The 25,401-nt window shown below is 40.8% G+C and overlaps 1 protein-coding gene across 4 annotated transcripts; it reads right to left on the bottom strand.

Moving 5' to 3' along the window:
- Nucleotides 1-748: 748 nt before the first annotated feature.
- LOC101937395 (protein zyg-11 homolog B) lies at nucleotides 749-21,429 on the bottom strand. Of its 4 annotated transcripts, none has more exons than XM_042851430.2 (14): nucleotides 21,150-21,429; nucleotides 20,143-20,330; nucleotides 15,438-16,192; nucleotides 13,953-14,093; nucleotides 12,771-12,947; nucleotides 10,213-10,277; nucleotides 8,950-9,049; nucleotides 8,805-8,858; nucleotides 8,422-8,583; nucleotides 8,294-8,341; nucleotides 7,436-7,633; nucleotides 7,278-7,339; nucleotides 4,429-4,526; nucleotides 749-2,087 (listed from the first exon to the last, which is right to left on the bottom strand). In XM_042851430.2, the coding sequence occupies exons 2-14, from the start codon at nucleotides 20,153-20,155 to the stop codon at nucleotides 1,897-1,899; spliced, it is 2,064 nt and encodes a 687-aa protein (XP_042707364.1). In that variant the 5' UTR covers nucleotides 20,156-20,330; nucleotides 21,150-21,429; the 3' UTR covers nucleotides 749-1,896. The 4 variants fall into 4 exon arrangements, with proteins under 4 accessions (XP_042707364.1, XP_005284881.1, XP_042707363.1 ...); XM_005284824.5 differs by having other exon boundaries at nucleotides 20,143-20,308; nucleotides 21,150-21,402; XM_042851429.2 differs by having other exon boundaries at nucleotides 20,143-20,308; nucleotides 20,865-21,155.
- Nucleotides 21,430-25,401: the final 3,972 nt, after the last annotated feature.

Here is a 25,401-nt window from a genome sequence, read left to right as displayed (position 1 = left end):
ACTTCCTTTTTTTTTTAAACAAAATATTTTCACTAACATTTTTCTATTTTAAAAAATATCAACTTGGCAGGGGCAGTACTTGAAACTACTTTACTCAGTTTGAAATTGCCAACTAGAAATATAGTGTACACGTCACTAAATTCTAGGAATGAGACGAGAGCTGGAATACATAGTTAATAGGCAACTAGCTACAAGGCTTTAAAAAAAAAAAAAAAATAGTTCACAAATTGATAGTTCCCTGGTTCCTAGGTAGGTGTTTGAAATTGCTACAATAGCTTCTAGGAGCAGATCTCTGGAATTTTAAAAACTGTGCCCCCAAATAAGTTTGTTTAAAGACTCTTAACAATTGCAAGACTTCAATAATTTCAGTTAAAGAATGCCCTATACTACGAATGCTGCAATACTTAAATTTCTAACAATTTGAAAATGAAAGTTGATTCACCTGAAATAAACAGTGAGACAAGTAAATCTGATAAAATTCACTTAACTACCTTAGATAAAGATAAACATGTAAAACATCCAGCATCACCATTTAAGTGTGATGGATTTTTACTGTACTTTGATGTGAATTTAAAAAAAAAGGGGGGGGGGGTATGGGGGGAGTTGAGTTGATTAAGGGAAGGGAAACCACACTGGAATTTCCCAGTACTCAGACAGTGCAAAACAACCTCTCAGGGGCCCTCACCCACATATTCTTTCCAGAAAGTTGACACTTATGAAACAATAGAACCCTGAATTCATGGCACCATTTACTTCAACAATTACACTTTAATCAGACACTTGCATGTTGCAGTCTCCATTTCTTTCAACAGAACTCCAATTTCCATACATGTGTAAGTGCTGTTCTTAGACCTGTTTTTTATATTTTATTATATGAAAACTTAAAAAAGCCTTTGGAAGACTCCCCTTATAGTTAAGTTTTAAATTTACAATTTCATAACAATGAGATTTACACAGAACATTGGTGATATTTTGGACTATAACTCTTTGGGGATATAATTCACTGCACAACAGAGTCAAATTCTACCCTCCTATGACCTGTATTTCACTCCCACTAAAGTCAGTGGGAAAGTGTGTGCACTGCTAAAGATGGAATTTGGAAACACTAAAGCAACCGTTAGTCTGCGTATAAGGAGACCAAATATTCTGGGTACTGTATTGGAAACGGGTAATCTCAGGTATTTTCTTACCCACTGAGTTTCATGTTTGGTTTTGTTTTTTTTGGTGGGGGTGAGGGTGTGCAGAAGCTCTCTACTCCTAACTTTTGATTAATTTTTAAAATTTTTCCTGCCTGTTCCTTTCTACACCACAAATATTTCAACATTGTTGATGCGGCCTGGAAAGACTAGGATAGTGGTCCAGTGTTGGCAAGACTAGAAAAGAGACACAGCTTACAAGAAACAGAACAAGTGACTTTGAAGACTCAGTTGGTGATGGCCCTTGGCACACTTTGGTCACAGTGAGAAGTGAGCACAAAGACTTGAGTGTAAAAATGCTGACTTGCAAGCACATAGCATTCTGTTCAAGCCCTGCCTGACAAACCAAATGGGAGCAGTTTCCAAACAGTAACTGAAAGGGGTGAAGGACCAGATTTTTAAATGTATTTAGGCAACTGAGGATGCAGATAAGCATCTAGTGGGATTTTCAGAAGAATCGACACACCCATCTGCATCTAAATACCTTTAAAAATCTATCCCAAAGCCTCATGTCCCGCCTCAAAAGTCAAGTCACAAAATGAGCCATTCCTAGAGGACTCTGGCTGTACAAGCCCTCCTCCATGCAAGCAGCAGTAATCTTATAGGAATGCCCATCTTAAGCAGTGATCAATAGTACCAGATATTCTCAGTACAGTTTGTGAAGGATTATAACAAAGGAAAATTAGAGTTATATCTACAGCTATCCATTTGATTTGGTTTGTGGCTTCTTTAAATATTTAGGTCTCCCATAGTACATCATGTGTGTCTCTACACTGTCTAGTATCTCATTGTTGATTCGCAGGACATCTGGATCAGTCTGATTGTTTTCTTTGATGTCATACAAGTGCTGCAAGCCACCTTCTTCAATTAACATGCTACAGTACCTGGCAGCTGAAATGAAAGAGAGAAAGTGCATCTTTATTAGGGACTTTGCTAAGAGTGTGTCAAAATGACAACTTACATTAGGAGAAAAATTCAAGTGTTAGCTAATCCAGTGATGCTGCCTCTGACTTCAGCCAATATTTAGACTACATAATTAGTGATGCAGTTAAATTGACATGCACAATATTAGATAGGATTTTAAATAGTACTTAGCATTGGATTGATTGTTCCCATTTATGACGACTTCAATGAGGGCAGAATAATGCTAACGTCCAGTGCTTTTGAAATACCATCCTTAGAGTAATAAAATTGTTAAATATTGAGGGGAGGATCAACATTTCCCAGATATAGTTAAATGAACTGGAACAGGATTTGGAATCAAACTAGTTTATTAAAAACTGAGTTGTAAACAGGCTACTAAGTTGACATTGACTTTAGTGCACGCATATGCAGATTGGCTGACTATACACTACTGCTCTTTAAAGCTACCCAGTGATCATACATGGGTCCAATTATTTGATGTACATGACATAAATGATTTTGTAGTCCACAATACTCTTTACAAATTTATAAATTACTACAGATGTATAAAGACCACTTCACTCCACACTGCTAGAGCTGCCCCAGAGGTGGAATATGGCATACAGCCATGCTACACAACAGTTTAGGGCAGGAAGAGGAGTGGAATACAGCATCCACACTGACACTGTAGGAAATAGTAGGTAAAACCGTATTCTAAAGAGGATTACAGGGTTTTTAAAAAAAGATCAGAACTTCGGTTTTAAAAAGTTTCCTCTGAAACACAGTACCTCCAACAGAACAGTGCCACGAACACCATGTTGGGGAACTGGCTCAATAGCACCTCCAATTATACCCTCTTTTTCAACTCACTGCAACCCCCATAGCATAATGTTGCCACAGATCCCACCTCATATATCCTGAGAGCAAGTATCCTGACATTACCCTGCTTTAAGGTAGAAACTTGGTGCATCCGCCAAACATTATGATAATTTCCAAACACTTAGGATATCAAAATGAACACAACCCAAGTACTTTTGGTAACTGCTCCCTTACACAGAAATATTCCTCATAAAAATTGCCATTTAGTTTGATGGTATGGAGGACACCTTAGGAAATGCTGAGGAGCAGAACAGTGAAGTCCCAAAAGCAATGGGGTGAGTAGGGATGACACATCCATCAACTCTCACACATATGTACACATTAACATAAAAAAACAAAGCAGGCAGCAATGAGACTTGTTAGTTACAATACATCTGTGAATTCTACAGGATTGTTTTTTCAATTTAAAGAGAATACATTGTTTGCAGAACTGCATTACTTACTCATGAGTAAGGCTGTGAGTCTGTCATGGAAGTCATGGATTCCGTGACTTTCCGGGACCTCCATGACTTCTGCAGCCTGCAGATGTGCCTGACAGCAGGTCCACCTGGGGACCAGCCTCACCAGTCCCCCCTCAGCGGCGGTGGTCCCGGGCCACGCCCTGACAGCAGTGACAGTGGCGGTCCCGGGCCACTCCCCACCCCTGAGCTCCAGCGGACGCCCCCAGAGCCATCCCCCCACCCCTGAGCTCCAGCGGACGCCCCCAGAGCCATCCCCCCACCCCTGAGCTCCAGCGGACGCCCCCAGAGCCATCCCCCCACCCCTGAGCTCCAGCGGACGCCCCCAGAGCCATCCCCCCGCCCCTGAGCTCCAGCGGACGCCCCCAGAGCCATCCCCCCGCCCCTGAGCTCCAGCGGACGCCCCCAGAGCCATCCCCCCGCCCCTGAGCTCCAGCGGGCGCCCCCAGAGCCATCCCCCCGCCCCCAGCTCCAGCGGGCGCCCCCAGAGCCATCCCCCCGCCCCCAGCTCCAGCGGGCGCCCCCAGAGCCATCCCCCCGCCCCCAGCTCCAGCGGGCGCCCCCAGAGCCCCCAATATTTAGTCAGGGGTATATAGTAAAAGTCATGGACAGGTCACCAACCCGTGAATTTTTGTTTATTGCCTGTGACCCGTCCATGACTTTACTAAAAATACCTGTGACTAAAACATAGCCTTACTCATGAGATTTATATAAAAGACAAATTCATCCTGACCAGCCATTTTATTTACTACCCTATTGTCGCCCAACACAGATCAGTTTAAAAACCAAGGAACGGGATCTCAGCTTGTTACAATGTTTTGAGACATTGAATGTAATGAGACTACTGTTTAATATCCAAAATAAACCCTATATGAATAAGAGGTCAGCAAAGAATGACTTAAACTTTGATGTACCCATCCAACAGGCTTATGAGTGAACATGAGAACCATCTAATTTCATATTAAAAGATTAAACTAAAGTTGAATACATACGAGTTTTGCAGCAGACATGCTGCATGGCCCACACTGCCCAGAGCTGAACCCCAGATATCGTGAAGCAGTCAAGTAATGGATAGAAAGGATTCAAGGATCTATGGGTTAAAAAGAGAAATATATTTGGCAAAGTCATGGTGATACCGGATACCTTTATTTCAGAGTAACTGTGCTGTCTCAGCACATTAAGCTTTAGGTATTCTCCTACACAGTGTTGGATTCTGCATTAAATATTAAACACCCAGGAAACACTCAAGTGTGGCAGTCAAAAAAGTGACTGAAGAGGGAGGCTATGTATCAAAAGGGATAGGAAAGTACTACTGAAGATACTGTAATACCATTATGGAAGCCAATGGTAGACCTCCTCTGGGACACTATGGCTAGTTCTAGTCACTCTCTAATAGCAGCAGCAATAAAAGTATTTAATAAATAATTATCTTCCAGAACTCATGGAGGATGGGTGAGGACCCAGGGAATGACAGAACAGTCAGCCTAACTTTGACACCTGGAAAGATACTGGAATTAATTATTAAACAATTGATTTGTAAGCACATAGAGAATAACAGGGTAAGAAGTAAATGCCAACATGGATTTGACAAGAACAAATTGTGCCAAACCAATCTAATTTCCCTCTTTGACAATTTCTGGTGTAGAAGATGTGGGGGGAAAGCAGACATGACACATCTTGATTTTATAGTAAGGCTTCTGACACAGTCCCATGTGACATTCTCATAAAAAAAAAAACCCTAAGGAAATGTGATCTAGATGTGGTCTCAATGTGGTCACAGTTGCAAAATAGCCTAATATTCTGGGCTTAATTAATGGAAGTGTCACACAGACTCGGACTTTAAGGCCAAAAGGGATCATCATGATCATCTAGTCTGACCTCCTGCAGGCCACAGAACCTCACCCACCCACTCCTGTAATAGACTTCTAACGTCTGGTTGAGTTACTGAAGTCCTCAAATCATGATGTAAAGATTGAGTTATAGAGAATGTAGGTCATATGTAGGACACAGGAGGTAACTGGGCAGGCCTCAGCTGCAGTACTGTTTTTAGTTTTAGGCACTACACTTTAGAAAGATACAGACTATTTGAAGAGTGTCAAGAGAAGAGCAACAAAAATGATGTAAGGTTTAGAAAATCCGATTTACGAGGAAAGGTTAAAAAAACTGGACATACTTAGTCTTGAGAAAAGAAGACAGAGGAGGGACCTGATAACAGTCTTCAAATATGTTAAAGGCTGTTATAATGAGGACGATGATCAATTGTCCTCCATGTCCATGAAGGTAGGACAAGAAGTAATGGACTTAATCTACAGTAAAGGAGATTTAGGTTAGATAGGAAAAACTGGGATAGTTCAAGCTCTGGAATAGGCTTTCAAGGGAGACTGTAGAATCCCCATCATTGGAGGTGTGGAAGTAGAGCAAGGCCTGACAAGGATTGGAAGGGGATTTCAATGCAAACAGTCTCTTCTGTTAGCAGGAGTCAGGCTAACTGTAACCCTAATAACGCGAGATTTGTAGAAGCGAGGATTGTGTGAGGCGAGTGGGAAAGAACTGTGAGAGAAGTTGTTGCGACCTTGTGTAGATGATATGGAATGTAGACTAGAGTCTAAAAATAAGTGAGAAAAATAAGATCAGGATGACCTATGTATAAACAAAATGCAGCTGTTGCTCATTATTGTCTGTAACAAAGGTATAAATGCTTGCTGTAATTGTTTACCTGTAGAAAGACCTGTTCAGCTCTCTCCCTCCACGCAATTGCTAGAGATAATAAAGTATCTGATTTGCTGCACCCAACCGAAAGAGTGAGAACTCTGTTTTTCTCCGACAGAGGTCTTTAAGAACAGATTAGACAAACACCTGTCGGGGGTGGTCTAGTTTACTTGGTCCTGCCTCAGCACAGGGGGCTGGACTAGATGACCTCTCAAGGTCCCTTCTAGCCCTACATTTATATGATTCTGTAAATAGGTAATAAGTGATGAGAGGCATGGAAAGCCTTCCATACGGAAAGAGATTGGGATTGTTTAGTTTAGATTGTAGATGAACAAGAAGGGATAAAAATATATAAAATAATTAATGGCATATGGAAAAAAATCATGTTCCGATTTATACTCTAAATAAGAAAAAAGGGGACAAAATTTAAAACCATTAAGTTTAATACTAATTCAAGGAAAATTTTAAAAAACACCTCCACGAAAGTTACCTCTGGAACTCATTCATGAGAGGCCAGTGCTTTGGCAGGATTTATAAAGCTTTAAGACAGCCATATGGCTAATGGGAGCATCCACAATTACATTAGGTTGTGGTGGTTTTTATTATTTTAAAAAGAGAAAGCCACATGCTTCAGGATTTAAGCCAATTTCTAACTGACAGAAGTTAGGCAAAAGCATCCTTTAACAGGCCAATTATTCTATACATTTTCAGCTATGGGGTATCTTGCAACTTCCTCTGAAACATCTGGTGGTACTGGACACTCTCACAGACAGGATACTAGACTATAAGCCACCAGTGTAATGCAGCATATCCATTTATATGCTCCTAAAAAAAGGCTTGGAATGTTGAAGTCATCGGTGCAGGACCCAAATCTGGTTCCAGTGAATGATGTGTTATTTTAGCTGGTTAGAACTACTTAGAACAGTATTTCAGCAGGCTCCAAATGGCTTTTCTCCCCTACATTCCCTACTCAAACGTGTCCAAGAAATCTGCTACAAAAGCAGTGTTCCATAAAGGAGAACGTTTAGGGTGAAGAGGCTGGCGGCGACAGCAGCAGAAATACAGTAAGTACACAAACTTCAGAAACAGTACAAGAGTTAATATTGTCAAAACATTATTCTGAATTCATTACCTGTAGGCAACCAACGCTACCATCTTACATTTTGGTGTTGGCCACTTCAAAATGGTTGAATGCTGTAAAGATACAAAATTAAATATTATAATATTTACAGTAAACAGCAGAAGCACTGTACTAGAATAAAACTAGGATATCAGTTTTAGCCAGCGTACCAGTTGTTCAATCAGAGATTTTCTTTGGGTTTGACTCAGTGTCCAGGCCTGCTCTCCTCTAGATAGTAAATTAGCAATAATCCCAGCTGAAAAGAAACTGACTTCTATCTCAGCACTACACAATAATTCACTGAGACAGTCTATGAAGTCCTTCCACATTAGTTTAGACTGAAGTTCTCTCACTTCTGCTACATTGTTCTGTAAGACAGAATAGGTGAAAAAAAATCAGAGTGCATATACAATGTTCATAAGCATTAGGATAAGTAAATAAATTTCTTCTGAAGGATGATGGGCCTTATACCTCCCATTTTCTATCACAACAGTTGTTTCTCTGAAAGCTTCAAAAATCAAACTGAAGCCAAAAACAAAAAAACAAAAAACAAACAAAAAAAACCCACACAACAACAACTACAAAACACCAAACCCTGACCTACAGTTCATATTTTGTTACATTACTTACTTTTGAGTCCAATCCAGAATTTAACAAGAGTTTTGCCATCGAGTTCAGCAGTAGCAGAACTGGTCCTTTATCTTTTTTTGAGTACTTGTACTCATTTCACTTGCTCCCCTAACCTCTGCAGAACTACTGAAGGAAATGCCTTGACTGCTGAATGGTTATTCCTAGATTAATCCATGTACTGTAAACTGGGCTTCAGAAAATCATTAGTGTAATGTAAAATGATGCTGAGATGAGTGCCTAAGGATATAAGCGGATACTCTTAAATTGTAAGGGAGAAAATCTCTTTTTATTAAAGGAAGTTAACATGCCATCCAGGTATTTCCTAGCTGAAAGTTAAATAGAAACAAATAATAGAAAACTAATGTTTCTTTTAAAACAGAACTTCATTTTGATCTTACCAGAAGGCCAAGAACTTTATGTTGTATAGCTGAATCAGATGGAAAACACTGCAAAGAAAAACAAAGGTCATCATTAAAGAGAGTTTTGATGTATGCTAGCAATCTATCACAATCACTCACACCCTCACCTCTAAAACTCTCATGAAGAGTTCTAACCCTTGGTTGTCAATGAAGTGCCTACAGGTGGTAGCGGATTCATCAGTGAGATTCCAAAGTGCACTCAGGGTAAACATGAAAGTAGTATCTACTTCATTCAAATTTGTTTTCTGTTCAACTATTTCAAGAAGTTCCTGTAAAGGAAAAGCAAAAAATAAGGTTTTAGATTTTGGCTTTGATTCTCATTGCAGACATTAGTAATAATTCATATTGATATTGTGAAAGCACCAAAAGACCTTAAGCCCCATCATGCTCTGTGCTGTACAAATGTGGGTTGCTCAGAACTGAGTCATTTCTTACATGATGTTGATTTAATATCTGGTGATAAAGAATGTCACGGAGATGTGCAACTCACCCCCACAACGATGTAGAGCTCTGCACTAAGTTGTGCTGTTTGCTCAGATGAAAGCTGCAAGTAAATAATGTTACATGAGTATCTGAAATATCTGTTGGAAATTAGGAAACAGAAGTTTGAACATTTCCAAGTTTAAATCACATACCTTCAAAGCTAGAATAGAGCTTATATTCACTGCCATCCTTTGCATATTTTGATTTTCATGGTTACACAGCCACTGCATAACAAGTTTGGCAGCTTCAAACCTAGATTATGACAGCGGAGTGTAAGTTATACAAAACTTAAATTTCATCTTGCATCTCAGACTCTAGGGTTCTCATATCAACCTCTGGAAACGGAAGGAAACATGCTTAGTTTCCAAAGGATAGAAAAAAGCACAAGCCTGATTTTTGCAAATCCTCTCCCCACCCCTGAAAATGGGCAATAACAAAGACTAATTTATAGCAGCCTTTGATCAGGCCACAAGAAAGATTCTAAGAGGGATCCAATAGTTTTAAAAGGCTATCTAAAAAATGACTAAGTGAGCAGCAGTAAATAACTCATTAATGCATGAGTGATGCCTTTTGTTACTAACAGAACTACCATCAAACCCCCTCTCCACATCTGAAGAAAGGTCTCCCTTTCTTCCTGTCAGAGCAAAGAATCCTCCACTCTTACCTTCTGCTTCCTTCACCCATTCCTCCCTCCAGGCAGTCAACTGCCAATGTCATCAATAGAGTGACAAGGTGGGTGAAGTAATATCTTTTATAGGATCAACTTCTGTTGGTGAGAGAGAGAAGCTTTTGAGCTACACAGAGCTCTTCTTCAGGAAGACATGAGGAAGAGCTCTGTGCAGCTCGAAAGCTGGTCTCTCTCACCAACAGCTGTTCCAATAAAAGATATTACCTCCCTCACCTTGTCTCTCTCATATCCTGGGACCTCCACGTCTACCACAACACTGCACACAACAATGTCATCAATAGTGTATTAACACCATTGAAAGATAAGAAAGATCACTGAAGTCATATACAAGGCAACTGCCTATCCCTCCAGCAGATGAACATGTCCAGAGAGCTAGAAACCTTGAAGTGTTGGCCCTTCCGAAGTCAACAGGAATTTTGCCATTGATGTCAATTGGGCCAAGATTTTACTGCCAGTCTGATCTCCCACCAGCTTTGTACAAATGTAACACCATCAGCTTCAGGAGAGTTACTTGCAGTTTATGAGTCTATAAGCAAGAATCAGGCCCTAGGAAGCGAACCTAAAATTTCTGAATGACAATTCAGAAGACTAGTTAATTGAGAATCCCCAAAAGAAAGTTTAAAGATGAAAGTTATGATAAAAAAAAAAATCGGAAAAAAGAAAATTTGTTCCAAATATTTGACATGCTGTTTGACATCCTATTTCAATTTATTGGGCTGTCACTTACCTGTTAAATGGAACATCTTGAAGGATCCTGACACTAGATAGGAGAAGGAGGCAATTCTTCTGCAGCTGTTTGTTGGGGGGAGAAAAAGATTTTATGAAGTTACAGAAGCACACTCTCATATTTTATTTTATAATAATTTTGCAGTTCACTAATCATTAAGGAACCATGTATTGTATTATTAGACACTAATAATTAAACAAGTAAAGGATGGAATTGAGATACCAGAAACAAAATCTTAAACAATGTAAAGGCTTCTGCAGTACAGATAATGCAATCTCCCCTAGAACGTATGCTATTAATGAGTCCAGTTTTGTTCCTTTCTTAACTTTATCATACAAGGAGGTTTTTGGAATGGGGAAGATGTTAAATTTTATCTTGCTGTGAGATTTTTTTAATTCATATTCAAAGTAGTCTAAGACTTGGACCTCTTTGTAAAATCTCAGTCCAAGTCTGCACTACCAGCCTCAACCCCTCCTCAAGGGTCAGTATCAGCTGTATGAACTCAGTGTTGCAAGAAGGGCAGACTGTTACCATCCTACAAGATTACAGTTGGCTGTATCACAGCTTTGGATCAAAAGCATTTCCTTAACAGCCTTTGCTATCAGCCTGGACTGATTCAAGAAAAGCACATGAATATTGCTGCCACTAACCATTACTTAGTGTGTGCTATCTCATAATAATGTAAGAGGGGCATATGGGATCAGATCAATTATCCATCTAGCCCAGTATCCTGTCTTCTGACAGTGGCCAATGCCAGCGGCTTCAAAGAGACAACAGAAAAAGCAATTATTGAGTGATCCATCCCCTTTCATCCAGTTCCAGCTTCTGGCAGCCGGAGGTTTAGGGCCACCCAGAGCATGAGATTGTGACCATGACCATCTTGGTTAATAGCCAGTGATGGACTTATCCTCCATGGATTTATCTAATTATTTTTTAACCCAATCAGACTTTTGGGTTTCACAATGTCCCCTGCCAATGAGTTCCACAGGTTGACTGTGTGTTATGTGAAGAAGTACTGCCATTTGTTTGTTTTAAAACTACTGCCTATTAATTCATTGGTTATGTGAAAGGGTAAATAACAATTCTCTATTCAAACCATTTATAGACCTCTACCATATCCCCTCTTAATCATCTCTTTTCCAAGCTGAACAGTCTCAGTCTTTTAAATCTCTTCTCATACAGAAGCTGTTTCGTACCTGTAATAATTTTTGTTGCCCAATCTTCTTTTGAGATGGGGCAACCAGAACTGCACACAGTACTCAAGGTGTGGGTGTACCATAGATTTATATAGTGGCATTATGATATTAGCTATCCCCTTCCTAATGGTGGCTAGCATTGACTTTTTTGACTTATGAGAGGATAGGAGTAAGCCACCACCAATTCAGAAAGCACTACACATCAGTCCTCGATGTGGAATTACAGGTATTGGAACTGCTATTTCTTGTTTCTGAACAGAAACTAAAGAAATCTAATTGCTGTGGAGGAAGTAATGACTGAATTTGTGCCAGACTAATTTCATCTGCTTGCTGAAAGACAAGCTTCTAATAATTCTCTTTAAGTTATGCCAACACTAAAATGCATCTGAGGCCTCATGACAGCAAGAATACTGCAAGTCTCTTTATACAGCAAGATAGATTTCTACATTGTACAGAGGACAGCTAGCTTGAAAGGTAACTTGGATTAGTAAATATCTACTAATTATACCCATTTCCAGTACAGTCCTTAAAATGCCTGTCACTACTTCAATATTTCCCTAGCTGTGAATGATGCCGATGTCTCAGTGAGAATTGAGATTTTAGTTATACTTCGCATAGGAAGTCAACTCTGATGTAGCTCCACATTTGATTGCACAGGAAAAGCAGGAGACTTTCAGCAGTGATGCAAGAGGAGTTTTTTGTTGTTTGGTCTTCTTTAAAATTCAGGAGTAATTTTACGGCACTTCACCACTTATACCAATTCACAAATATTGGTTAAGAACAATAGGACATGCTTTATAACATGTCTGTCAGTCTCCTGACTTTCCCAGGAGTCCAACCTGCATTTCCTGTATTTTCATACAATCAGGATGACAGCTTTCTATGTATTTCAGACTACTTATTCTCGATTTATTCTTCTGTGTAATTAAGTGTACTCATTATATTATATTAAGTGACATATAAGAAGTCTGCTAATACAGAGCAAAGATGAAACATGACAAGGCAAGATTAGTACTGTAGAGGAATCTGAATGTTAAAATTAATGGCATACATAATTTATAAATAGTAAAACAAAAAAGAAAATTGCTAAGCTGCATGAGAGTAGAGAGAGCACCAGTCATCCAACCTTAGTGTTGGCCTCTACTGATGCAAAGCAGAGGAGAGAAATTAGGGGAAAAAGCCACAGATTCTACAAATCTGGTCTTTTCTGCTAATCAGGGCATTTCATTTGATTTGATCAAAATATCAGTACATCAATACTGATGAAGCCTTCTCAGAGCAGAAACATACTTATTCTGTCTTTATATTATAGCCCTCCTTGTTAGGAGAAGCAAATTAAAATTGTGCTCCCTGCCCTTTTACCTGTTGTTGTTCAGGAAAGTTTTCCACGGCTTTGAGTAGTAAATGGATCACATCGGACAGCAGACGAACAGGCATGCCAGCAGACAGACCCTGTCTAGTTAAGTTAAGAGAACACGCACTAGCAGTTAACTGCACTGCCAAGTCCAAGGGGTGATTTCTCATTCCAACGATCACAAGCTGAAATAGAAAAGTTATGTTCACATAATAAGATCTCATATTTCTAATTTTGTACGACAGTCACAATACTGCATTGTACAAGTTATGATGCACTTCTAATTAGGATTACTGAATCTTTTAAATAGTTATTCACCAAAAGCAACAAGTATACCCAGCAGTGCTCCCTCTTAGTAGCGCAGTAGGATTGTAATGACGATCATCAACTTTATTCTGCAATCATACCACCTAGAGAAGGGTGTGAGTTTTTCTCCATTCCATGATATGTCCTACTATCCGCAGGATGTAAAAGGATGGTGATCCAAACTAACTTTGGGGGGAGATGGAAGTGATATTACTGTGAACAGGGGGAACACCCTGGGGAAGAGGCAGGATCTATGACTGCACCTGATAGCATCTGACCTCCAATAGCCAACAGAGAATGAGTATTGGGGATGGCAAGAGGGCAGTCCTTCACTGCTTCTCCAGGATACCTAAGAAGCGGCTAGGAATGTCTTCTGTGATCTTTGATTAACCACAAAATTGCACCAGATGCAGACCTAGTCAGTCCCACCCATACTTTCATAGCTAACAGGCTGGACTAGTCAACATGTTCTACCTAGAACTGACTGCAAAAGCTACAGCCAGTCCATCACGTTGCAGTCAGAATCCTAAATGGAGGAAACTAACGAAGCATGTCTTCATCAACTCCCCATTTAAATTCAAATCTATTTAAGGGTATTGGCCCTAATCTCTAAAATTCTGGAAGGGAGAAGCATGAACTCTCTCCAAATCCATCTCTTCCTTTGTTATCTGCTGTGACAGTTATGATCAACAGGAAAGGAGATTACAGCACCTGGGTTACTCTGCAAGTGTACTTCTGAAATAACCCCACTCAGCATATTAGCTAACTTAAGGGAAGGGAGAAGAGTCTGGGATGTGTACCTGATAAATTACAGACTTTTATACACACATACCTAAATGCAACAAATATGTTGATATTTACTCTCACCAGCAATTCATTTTTACCTTTAAGATTTCAGGCTTAGTTATTCTCATAAAACACGTCTGGGTGAAGAGACGAAAGAAAGCCTCCTTCACAAAGTATGACCGCTCACTGTAACGCTTCAGAGCTTCAGAAATCTGAATCTCATTTGCTCCTCCCGATACCTGGGGGCACAAAACAGTTAATACACTGAAGTTTAATTGGAAAATTTCACGTTACCTTTGACAAGTTGGATCTTTTGAAACTGTGCAAATAAATTAGTCTTATCCAAAACCCTTCAAAATATGACGTTACAATGAGCAAGTGGTCATCTAGCTATAACAGGGGTGGGCAAACTTTTTGGCCTAAGGGTCACATCTGGGTTCAGAGTGCGGGAGGGGCTCCAGGCTGGGATAGGGGGTTGAAGAGCAGGGGGAGGGGGCGAGGGCTCTGGTTGAGGGTGCGGGTTCTGGGGTAGGGCTGAGGCGTTTGGGATGCATGAGGGTACTCCGGGCTGGGACTGAGATGTTTGGAGGGTGGCAGAGGGATCAGGGCTGGGGCGCAGGCTCCAGGCGGCGCTTACCTCAAGCAGCTCCCAGAAGCAGCGACATATCCCCCCTCTGACTCCTACGCGGAGGCAAGGCACCAGCCAGGCGGCTCTGCATGCTGTCCCATCTGCAAGCGCCGCCCCTGCAGCTCCCATTGGCCGCGTATGGAGTCCCTGGCTGCCCCTCACATAGGAGCCGGAGGGGGGACATGCCGCTGCTTCTGGGAGCCGCGCAGAGCCTGGCTTCCGGGAGCCGCTCGGCGGGAGCTTGAAGTCTGGATTAAAAGATCTGATGGGCTGCGGTTTGCCCACCCGAGCTATAATATAACTCACATGTAGTAATCTAAATATATACTTAGAAAATTCTCCAGTTAAATTCTTTGCATTGTGACAGCGCCTTCTGTTCAAAGATCTCAATCCTGAGCTCTGTCCAGGCTCTGCCCAGAGCCACGGAAACAGTTCAAATACAACACAGCAGTTTGTTAGTGCTCCATATGGATGATAAATGCATCTAGGCAAGACCACTAAACAAAACTGATCCCACCTCAACTCAGTTGTCTGTCTCAATTCAATTTTTTGCTCATTTTAACTTCGGGTGGCAGAACAGAGCTGGACAAACACTAGTAACGTTAGTCTACAACTTCTTTTGCCTTTTTCATTGAATTAATCGATTTTATTTTAATGTTTGTTTTTTTCCATTCCTGATATTCAACAAGCTCAACTGTTAACTGCACAAACTGTTTTGACCTTTATTAGATTTATTCTCAAAGTTACTTTCATTAGGAGGACAGGATTAGTCAGAGAGAAGTGGGGCAAAGAAGAGACAAATAACGTATCTTTGCTCCTCTCCCTGAACTCTATTTTTGCCCCACTGGGAGTAGGATTCAGAATTTCTGGCTCTACTTCCTACACTCAACACAGTAGATCACTCTTCCTTTTGCATGCAAATGTGTCTTTTTTTTTTTTTTTTTTTAACTCAAACCTTCAAGTTTCCTTCTCCCGAAAGGAATTCAGAGTAGCCAGCATCAGTAGCAAGTAGTCCCACAAACTGCATTGCAGGTCGCTGTTTGACAAATGCTTCTACAGCTTCATCAGTAATGTATTTACTGCCAGAAATGTCCAAAGACACTAGCTGAGGTAGGATGTCTTTCTGCTCTAGTAAAGAGACCGGTATGTCAGATGTAAACTGCTGATCATCCGAAATATCAAGGTGGTTCAAATACTTTAGTTGTCTTATGACATCCAAGACTTGGGGCGTAGTCATTGTTAAACACTTCAAATAGTGCATAGAGAGAGACTTAAGTCGATCCTTGCAGGCGAGAAGTGGAGTTATGTCCGTGACAGAAGTGTTGGATATATCCAAACTTTCCAGCCTTGGAAGTGAAGCAATCTCCACTAAATCCTCATTGTGGAAGCGAACATTGGTAATGCTCAAAGCACGAAGACCAGACAATTGATTGAAGCACCTTTCATATGGATTTGTCAGGGAAAGTCTTAATGAGTCCAGTACAAGGCACTGAAGATTTTGCTGGATCCACTTATTGCTACCAAGTCCGCCTACAATATCTGCAATAGAAATGTCTGCATTCATCCCTGTAGCATCAAGTTCTATTAGCTTATGATGGCAGAATGCTTTTCTGAAAGATAGTGCAGATATTTTTGCTTTCCGGATGCAAGCTTGTTTCAAGCGTATTTGGTTACCTCGGAAAATGCCCACCGTTCCATCATTCAGCAGCTCTATTGGGAAACAGCAATGAGTCTGTTACAGCGGACAGCAACGTAATGGAACAATAGAAAGTGCTCCTATTTCATCCCTCGTGTTCACTACACTTTAGCCAGGAGGCACACTCATACATGGGGAAATTGTAAGGATTATTCTTAGAAGGTAAGGAAACAATCTATGAGCAGGTAACTGAGAAGAATAAATGAAAAAAAATTGAGAACGTAAAACAATTCTGGAATCCCCACATCCATACGAGCCTTAATTTAAAATTATGCAGCAAGTCCCTGTCATTGCTGCCAGGACACTAGTGAGAACTGACCCAGCCTGTCCTAAATGTAAAGCTGCAGTTGCCAGCTGTGCACAGTGCTGGTGGAATCTTTCTGCATTAGGATTTTGAAAGGAGATGTTTCTCCTTCCTCATGTTTTGAATCCTCAAAAAGGCTTACGATAGTGAACTGATAAAGTGTTATAGCCTTCCTCACATATTACATCCTGAACATGTATGTGACAAGGAATACATTCTTTTACATTGGATGCAGGGTACCTCATCTTTGTGGGCTTGGTGGAAACACTGTTACTAAATGTATTAAAATATGCTAAACTCTCTATTCTGACTAAAAATCTTCATTAGGTTCTATCCTGTTCATTATACAATAAGTATTTGAGAGTAAAAACATACTATAACTTGAAGTACAAACTCCTTGATGCTCTATTTTCATGTTAAATGGTAGATTTATACACACACTGATATTCCAGCTTGTTAGAGAGCCATAAAAATTCCCCCTTAAAGGTCACGACTGTGTACTTGCGAGAAGAGCAAGAGAAGGGGAAAAGAATAAGTTAATGATCCTTTAGCTGTCCCTCAAATTCAAGCATCCACTGGTGGTTAGCTTTTCAATCACATCTTTCCAAGAGTACCTTTACAAATACAGCATATATAGATTTTCAACCCTATTCTTATATCCTAGTTAATCAGGACACCATTTCTACATGCTCTACAGGAAAACAGATTATGGATACAATCAGGACTATGTTAAAAATGTGAGAATTATCACATATGGGACATATTTTAACATGACCATTTTAAAATGATCAGGCAGCATTTAAATCCACAAGCCTCAATTATTTGGGAAAGGGTGGGAAAGTTTTGTTAAGATTAGTTTAAGTTGTTACCTAAATTAGGAAGTATGGTATAACATTTAAACATTTGTTGGAATCATTTCAGCCATGGTGTGCATTTTATCCATGATGTTAACCAATGAAACATCACAAAAAAACACAACCAGCAAGCAGAAGCAAAGACAAGACAGAATTCTCAGAGTTAGTCTGGAAGAGATGATGTTGGAATTTTTAGTTAAGGATTTGTTGTGTAAGTCCTACTTGATTAGAGTATAAACAGCTAAATACCGGAATGTTTTGTGCACTACTCTTTCCTAGTGCTTTGCTCAATCTAGCTTTAATTGTCCCAACTGAAGGGCCTTCCACTGCTGACCTTAAGCGATGATTCCACAGCCTACATTTTCATTTTCTTAATTTCATCCTATTACTTCTAAGTATTTAATGTCAGAAAACCTATGACAAGAAGTACCCGGGAACTGTATGAAGGTTATTAAAGCATACAAAAAACTCCGCATTGTCCTCCTTTTGTAAGATACTTGTTTTTCCTAAAACATCCAAACCAAAAATAATTTAACAATAAAAAATCTCCATCTCAACCAGCAGGCTGACATACACTTTAAACAATGATGACAAAACTGAACCCTGTCGTACATTACACTTTTGTGCTACCTTAAATAATTCCCTTCCACCCTTGGTAGCTGCTCTCTTTAGATGTGTCCTGTGACACAAAGATAAAATGGAATGTACAATTTGACACAAACTTGTTTTGTGAACCTCATTTTGATTATAACCTCCATCTTGGGTTAAGACATCCAGGTGGAACTGAAAACCGTTTAATTCCTACCAAAGACAGTCTATTCTGGGCACTGTGTGATAATACTGAGGTTTGGAATACCTCCTATAGAGCTAACAATGACAAAGTCATTCAGGGCCATCTACTCTGAGTGACTATCCTAATGGAAGAACAGGCTTGCTGTTAACCAGGGATCGCTGATTTTGAAAGTCAGTGGACTCTGTGCAGAAACATGTCTGAGGAGGGGGCCAAAATCCCCCATTTTTTTAAGTTCCAACTGGATGTCTTAACCCAAGATGGAGGTTATAATCAAAGCACATAGCTGGAAGAGCTGGAGTTGCCCAGCCTGACCACTTGGCGAAAGAGGAAATACTTTATTTAAGGAGGCTTCTTCTCTGAGGAAGGAGGGGCAGCATTCCACCATCAGAAGCAAGAAGTCCAGACACCAGGAGGGGCTGCTGAGCTGAAGGACTTTGACATTGAGGGGGAATGTTTGTTGTTTTCCTACACTACAGTGGCACAGCTATTATGCTGCAGTTTTGCTGCTGTTTCATGATAGTGTAGACGCTTCCTATATCAACAGAAGGGGTTTTTCCATCAACGTAGCTAATCCATCTCTCAAAGAGGCAGTAGCTAGGGCAACAGAAGAATATTTCTGTCAACATAACCCCCCAGCATAGACATGGCTAAGTCAACTTAACTATGGTTCTCTTTCACACCCCTAACCGATGAAGCCGGGTCAATCTAATTTTTAAGCATAGGCCAGGCCCAAGACCAAGGAGTATGCTTGAGAGACCCAGAGCTAGGAACAATGATCAGTTCCTATCCAAACCCAGAGGCCTCAGAAGCACATGGGACTCAGCGGCTGGCTCCAGTCACCACACACAGGGGTCTGTTCAGAGGAGGACTAGGCTAGCTTGTGACATATTTTACCTTAACTTTGCCAACAGGGAAAAATATAAAAGTGTAACTATAAATTAGTTAACCTGAAATGAACCAGTTCACGAGTAAGTCACAGGGCAACAACATAACTTGCTTTCCTTACTGCAGTCAATATACAATACTTAAATATACCAAATCTGGTAATTATTCCCAAGCTTTTATACATAAATCCTATTCCCATGACTTTGCTAAGAAACGCCAATTGCTGTATTATTTAGGGCCATTCAAAAATCAGATATTCATAGTTTCCAACACTTAATGCTTAATGAGAGGCATAAAACAATTAAATTAACTAACTGTAGACAAAGATAATCTTATGAATAAGCAAAATAGCCACATAACCTTTTCATAATCTACAAGATGGCAAACAACCACCATAGACCCCTCTTCTTACTGCTCGAAATTCCTTAAGCCCAATAGGCCTGTGTGATATGAAAATAAAGTTCCACTCGTTTATTTTTATATAAATTCCTCCATACTCAGTACAGAATCACAATATGAACAGAGTGTCCACCACTAGCTAAAGAAAAAAGAAAGCAAGATTTAAAGAGATTAAATGGATCATATTTCTAACTTGCGATGCCAGAGAGATGTTTTATTGTCTACCCCCACACACAAACACGCCCTGCCTTTCCCAGACTTTTCACCAGAATTTCACCAAGTCCAAGATAGAACCAAAATAAATATTGTTAACTAATATTTTAAAATAAATGTCCACCTTTCTCTCATTTTTGAGATGAGCAGAGGAAACACACTAAAATCTTGGGGGGGAGGGGGGAAGTGAGAGACACCATAGGTGGGGGGAAATTTTGGTAGCCTTCAAATTTAGATAATTCCAATTTAAGAAAAGCAGAAGAGAAAATGTAATAGTAGAAACAAGATGCAATCAATTCAAGAGAAATGACTTTGGCGGCAAGGTAAAAAGAACAAACTTTCTGAAGGTGGTGGTGATCAGATTTCCAGAGATGAAATACTAGGTGGAAAAGAATGTTTGAGGTGGTATTACGCCAAGATTTCAGATGTTAAAAATACAACTCAAACGACTAAAGTGCCCGACATCCAGCTTTTCCACCAGATCTACACTTGCTGATCCCAAGATAGTTGTCTTACCATGAAATGCCATAGTCTGCAGCAATCGATCAGCTACTTCTTGGGGAAGTCTTTCAGATTCTTTTAAGCATAGTGTTCCATCTTGCCTCTCAGTACAAAACTTCTCTAGGTCAGCAGTCAGCGCTTTCAAAGAGATGTCAAGTAAGGAGTATGGAGATGCCTCAGCCTGTTGTAAGCAAATAAAAATCCTGCACACATTAATAAGACATTAATCAAATTACAACTAACCAAAATACTTTCACAATGATTAAATCAGGTTAAAGCAAAGTATTCCAGCCCCACTACCTACTTGATATAGCTCAATACATATCACAACGAGGGAGCTTACAGAAATTGAGACAACAACCTATTATGGTAGACCTCAAACTTCAAGGAACCAAACCTACAAGCCCTCCACACCTTGACATCAATAGAAATTTTATGAAAAGGTCCTGCAGGCTCAGACTCGAAAGTGAAAATTATCTTGCTGCGTAGCCATAAAAGCATCCAGTTAGGAGTAACGTGTGATTGTGGATGCTACTCCAGATAAGTTTTAAGACAGAATCAACTGCATATTAATACAGGCCAGACATCCTCATCCCACCCCTATTTCAAATGCATTGATCTCCCACCCTGAACAGTCCCCTTTAACTTAGTTTTGTTTGATATTAATGTGTAACGTGCACAAGTCAGGGTTTAAAGGGACGGCTACCGTGGCCACACGTGTAACAACTCAAACTCACCCAACACTTTCGCAGAGTCAATTACCGCTTTTTTTAAAGGGTGGTAACCAGCGCGGGTGTTTTATTTCAACCTCACCTCAGGATCTCTCTGAGGCCTGATTCCCAGGAGAGAAGTTTGATCCAGAAGGAAACGGACTAGCCTTGAATCCAGGGATTCTCGGGCACGTTCATGCTCTAGAGCCCTAAACACAGCGACCCTCCCCTCAGGGGGGAACCCAGACAGACAGACACGCCCCCCTCCCGCAGCGCCCCCCATGCCCGCCCGGCGCCGGGGCAGCCCCGCACCTGGACAGCGGGGCAGTCGCTGCAGATGGGCGGCGGCGGCCGCTGCCGGTTCTGGACGTGCAGGAACCGCACCATGGCGGGCGGGCGGGCGAGGTCCCCGCGCGCGAGGGGCTCGGGCCTGCGCAGCAGAGACACCCCCCGGCCCTCTCCGCGCCGCTTTCTCCGCCTAGCTGGGCACTCAGGGCCACCAGCCTCGCTACCGGGAACGCCGGGAGCCCAGCCCGGCCACAGCGCAGGCGCCGCCCGCTCGCTCGCTTCCGGGGCGTGGCGGCCCGAGCTCGGGCCAGGGCACACGAGCGAGCTCCGAGCTATGGATGGGGCGAGCCCAGAGCAGCCCCTGAATGTTCACAGCGCCCCCTCGCGCCTGATGATGCCAGTCCTAGGAACTCGCCTCGTGCTTGCCCTTCCCGTCCACGGCCTGCGCTATGCGGAGTTGTCTCTACTTAGCTCTGTTTAAGAGAACGAGACGATGAGGGATAACTTCAAAGCCATAACGTCACATGGTGCTAAAATATACCATCCCCGCCTGGTAACTTTCTGTTTCTGTCGCCGTGATTTCTGGTTTTACAAACGAACGAGCTCAGTACTGCTAAAGCTCATGATGTTGTCATGATGCGCATAATTATTCTTTTCCTTAAAAATGCCCCAGCTCCTAGAACCAAGTGGCTAGGTGATGATTTCAACCTTTAGTGTAAAAGAAAAGTAAGGTTTGGTTACTGTGGAGAAAGCTTCAAAATGTGACCTTAGCACCCCCAAGGGCTCAAAAAGCAGAAGGCAAATAAAAAGATTATTTTTACATAATCTTATGATTTTTAAAGCTCATCTCATGTTTCTGGTTAGCTTGACTCATGATTTTTAACATACTAGGAGCTCACTTTAAAATATAGTTTTATAACTTCCAAATCTACAAGTGAAGGTGGATTCTTCCCTTTCTGTACATGTACCACCTGCCTTGTAAAAAGATTTTATAGATCAAATTATGCCCTTAGTGACTCTTATGCATCCTCATTGCCTTGAGGGGGCCTGGACTGGTACAAATAAATGGCACTTCCTAAACAATTGTGTTGATAAAGCACGAGGGAATAACATTCAGGTCACTCTACCTTAGCTATGTCAGGTCTGGAGGGCTAAACAGGAATAAAAAGAAGAAAAGCTTATCAACACAAAGTGACTAGATATAAGGCTGATGACACACAAACCGTAGATGTAGTGGGCTTAATTCTCCTACATTGACTGGTGTAAAACAAAAGGTTACTGTGAGCCCTTAGAGTTAACAGTTTACAAAAAGGTAAAACTCCATTATAAAGAAGTAGAATCAAACCCACTGAGTAAGAAATACATAATCAGCAGAGCAGAGCCACACTTTAAATAAGCATACCTTTGGGCACCAGCCTACAAGCTAAATATTTTGGGCATCTGGGAAGGGCATATATGAAAACCACACAATCTAGAGCAGTGGTGGTTCTCAAACTTATTTGATTGGGGTCCCCTCTTCTTCATGTCATCACTTTTCATAGCAGATAACACCCCATTGCCACCCTTACTTCTGTGCTGCCGCTGCCACCCCGGGGCTGACAGCCAGATCCCCACCACCTCCAAGTGAAGGACTGAGGGCAGGGGAGGAGAGCCTGAAGCAGGGCTCCAGCTGTCCCCATCTCCCAGCTGCGCAAGGCTTTTCTGCACAAGCCCCAGCCACCCAGGGCTGATAGCCAGAGCTCTTTAAAAAAAAACCAACCAACCCACCCTACACAGCTTGGACCTCCCTTGATACATTCCTGCTCCTCCCTTGGAAGCCGCCCTTCGTTTGAGAACCAGTGATCTAGAGCATATGGTTATTGTACTTAAAAACAATTGTTGCAATGTTTTGTTTAGACTTTTATGACATCAGTCCCCAGGACAGCTGACAGTACTCATACTAGGTGCAGAGGATAAACCAACAAATTCTACTTTGAGGTTCATATTAATGTCCATTCTAAATTACTTTGAAAATTGAAGACTATTTGAAATTAGGGTTGACTTTGCTGTTACCCTAAGGTAAGTGAGTAGCCTCTCTGAAATCAGTATGCCTATCAATGTACAAAGCTACTGTGAGATTAGAATCAGGCCCAAAGTGAGGAATTCTGAGAAGGACTCAGTTCTTCATCCTTCTTTAGGCATCACTGAAGGTCACTAATTTTGAGTATGCGGGAAGTTGTCCGAGACCATTTCCATTGTATCAGAGCACAGTTCTTCATTCAGTCTTCCACCCAGTTGAGTCTCAATAGAGAAGCTGAAGTTTAAAGTTGCTATTTAGTACAAACGGTAGTGGCTTTTGTTAATGGAGAAACTGTGGTGGAAGTTGTTCTGAGACCACAAAATTCATTTCACAAAGGCCATGGAGCCAGCCACCACATAGCAATACTTTGATTACTATCAACCACACAAGTCAAGCTATGAAAGGCTGGATATATGTCCCATTTCCAAATACAAACCATCCACTGGGCTTACTCTGCTCATTAGTGTTTGTAAAGTATCTGTTTCTTAGGCCTGGTCCACACTAACCCCCGACTTCGAACTAAGGTACGCAAATTCAGCTACGTTAATAACGTAGCTGAATTTGAAGTACCTTAGTTCGAACTTACCGCGGGTCCAGACGCGGCAGGCAGGCTCCCCCGTCGATACCGCGTACTCCTCTCACCGAGCTGGAGTACCAGCGTCGACGGCGAGCACTTCCGGGATCGATCCCAGAAGATCAATTGCTTACCGCCTGACCCGGAGGTAAGTGTAGACCTACCCTTAATTTGCATCAATTACTCCCCCCCCTTGCCCCCCCATCTCCTTTCCATATCCTATTTTATATATTACCAAATTAATGTAAATTTAGGAATGCAACAGTGAGAGCAAAAGAAACATGTTTTTTCATTTCTGCTTTAACTGATTTTAAGAAAGTTGGAAACTAAGCAATCGCCTGCTGAACGTTTAGATACTTCATTGTCCGTAAGAAAACATGGAAAGAACTTTTACAGAAAGTTTTACTTGTCTAGAACCATTTTCTTGAAGAATCAAATTTAGTGAAATCAGAAGAAAAAAAAATCACAAAATCTCTACAAAGGCAAGAGAAACATTAGTTAAAATTCCCCCTACCGAAAGAAATGGGTCAGGTAGCCCATTTCTGGTCTAGTCCTAAGATTTGACCGTGATTATTACTCTGTTAATGGAAACAAAAAAGTTGTTCCCTCACATCATAATGTAAGATTGTAATGCACTTTGTTTTTCATTTTAAGACAGCCACACTGTCAAAGGGAAATAAGTGTTTTGCTACATTCATAGATGGTGGCAGCTTGTACATTATTTTACTAGTAAATAATAATACACCTTTAAACAGATATATATAGTCTGTTTTGTACGGACTTGTTTTGGCTCAATGCAGCCTCTCTCATTTCTGTCAAACAGCATATTCATTATTCTAAAAGAAAAAAATATATACATACACATTTATTTAGGCAAAGCCTATAGTTAACATACAACATTAACACCCAAATAAAGCATTGGTTAGAAATTTGTGTTACAATCCACATGCAGCACGCCCCACTCATCTGGACTCTGTGGGGAAATAGTATTTTGTGTCTGGATAATTGAAAGTATTTTAAAAACACAACCATTACATTTACTGAACAATTGTCACATTTTACAGAACTATGCTGCTGTATTACAGTTTAAACAGAAGAAAGGCACATGATATTTGACACTTAGCATATAGTTTAAAAATAAAAACTATTTTCTGTTTAAAAGGTTGTAGTACATGTAGGGAAACAATTATGGTTTCTTGGCAAATCTTGCCTAAGCTTTTGTGCAAGTAAGTAGTGTTGTTCTACTCTTTTCACTGTCCAACAGAATGCATGTTGCAATCCTGTTCCCCTTTCTTCAGAAATTCACATCATTGTTGTGGCATAAGGACTTATTGCTATGTTACCTTGTCCATTACCATAAGCCACCTGCTAACGCAAATGCCAGATTTTGCCAATAAACATAATCACCTTTGTTCATAATTTGAATGAGAACTTAATTTTCCACAAATTAATTCAGATACAATAACCATCTGTGCTGCCGATCTCTATGGTTGGTTGGTTTTTTTGTTGTCAATCCATGGATTTAGTGCACTGTCATTTAAGTCAGAGTGTGCTATATGGCAACAATATATTTGCTTTGAAAAAAGGTAACAAAAAACTAAACAGAAGGACTTTGTAACAGGTTCTTTGTGAAGAAGTTAAGT

This window comes from Chrysemys picta, chromosome 8, assembly GCF_011386835.1.
Source record: "Chrysemys picta bellii isolate R12L10 chromosome 8, ASM1138683v2, whole genome shotgun sequence".
NCBI lineage: Eukaryota > Metazoa > Chordata > Testudines > Emydidae > Chrysemys > Chrysemys picta.
This window is presented reverse-complemented; position numbering and strand designations above follow the sequence as displayed.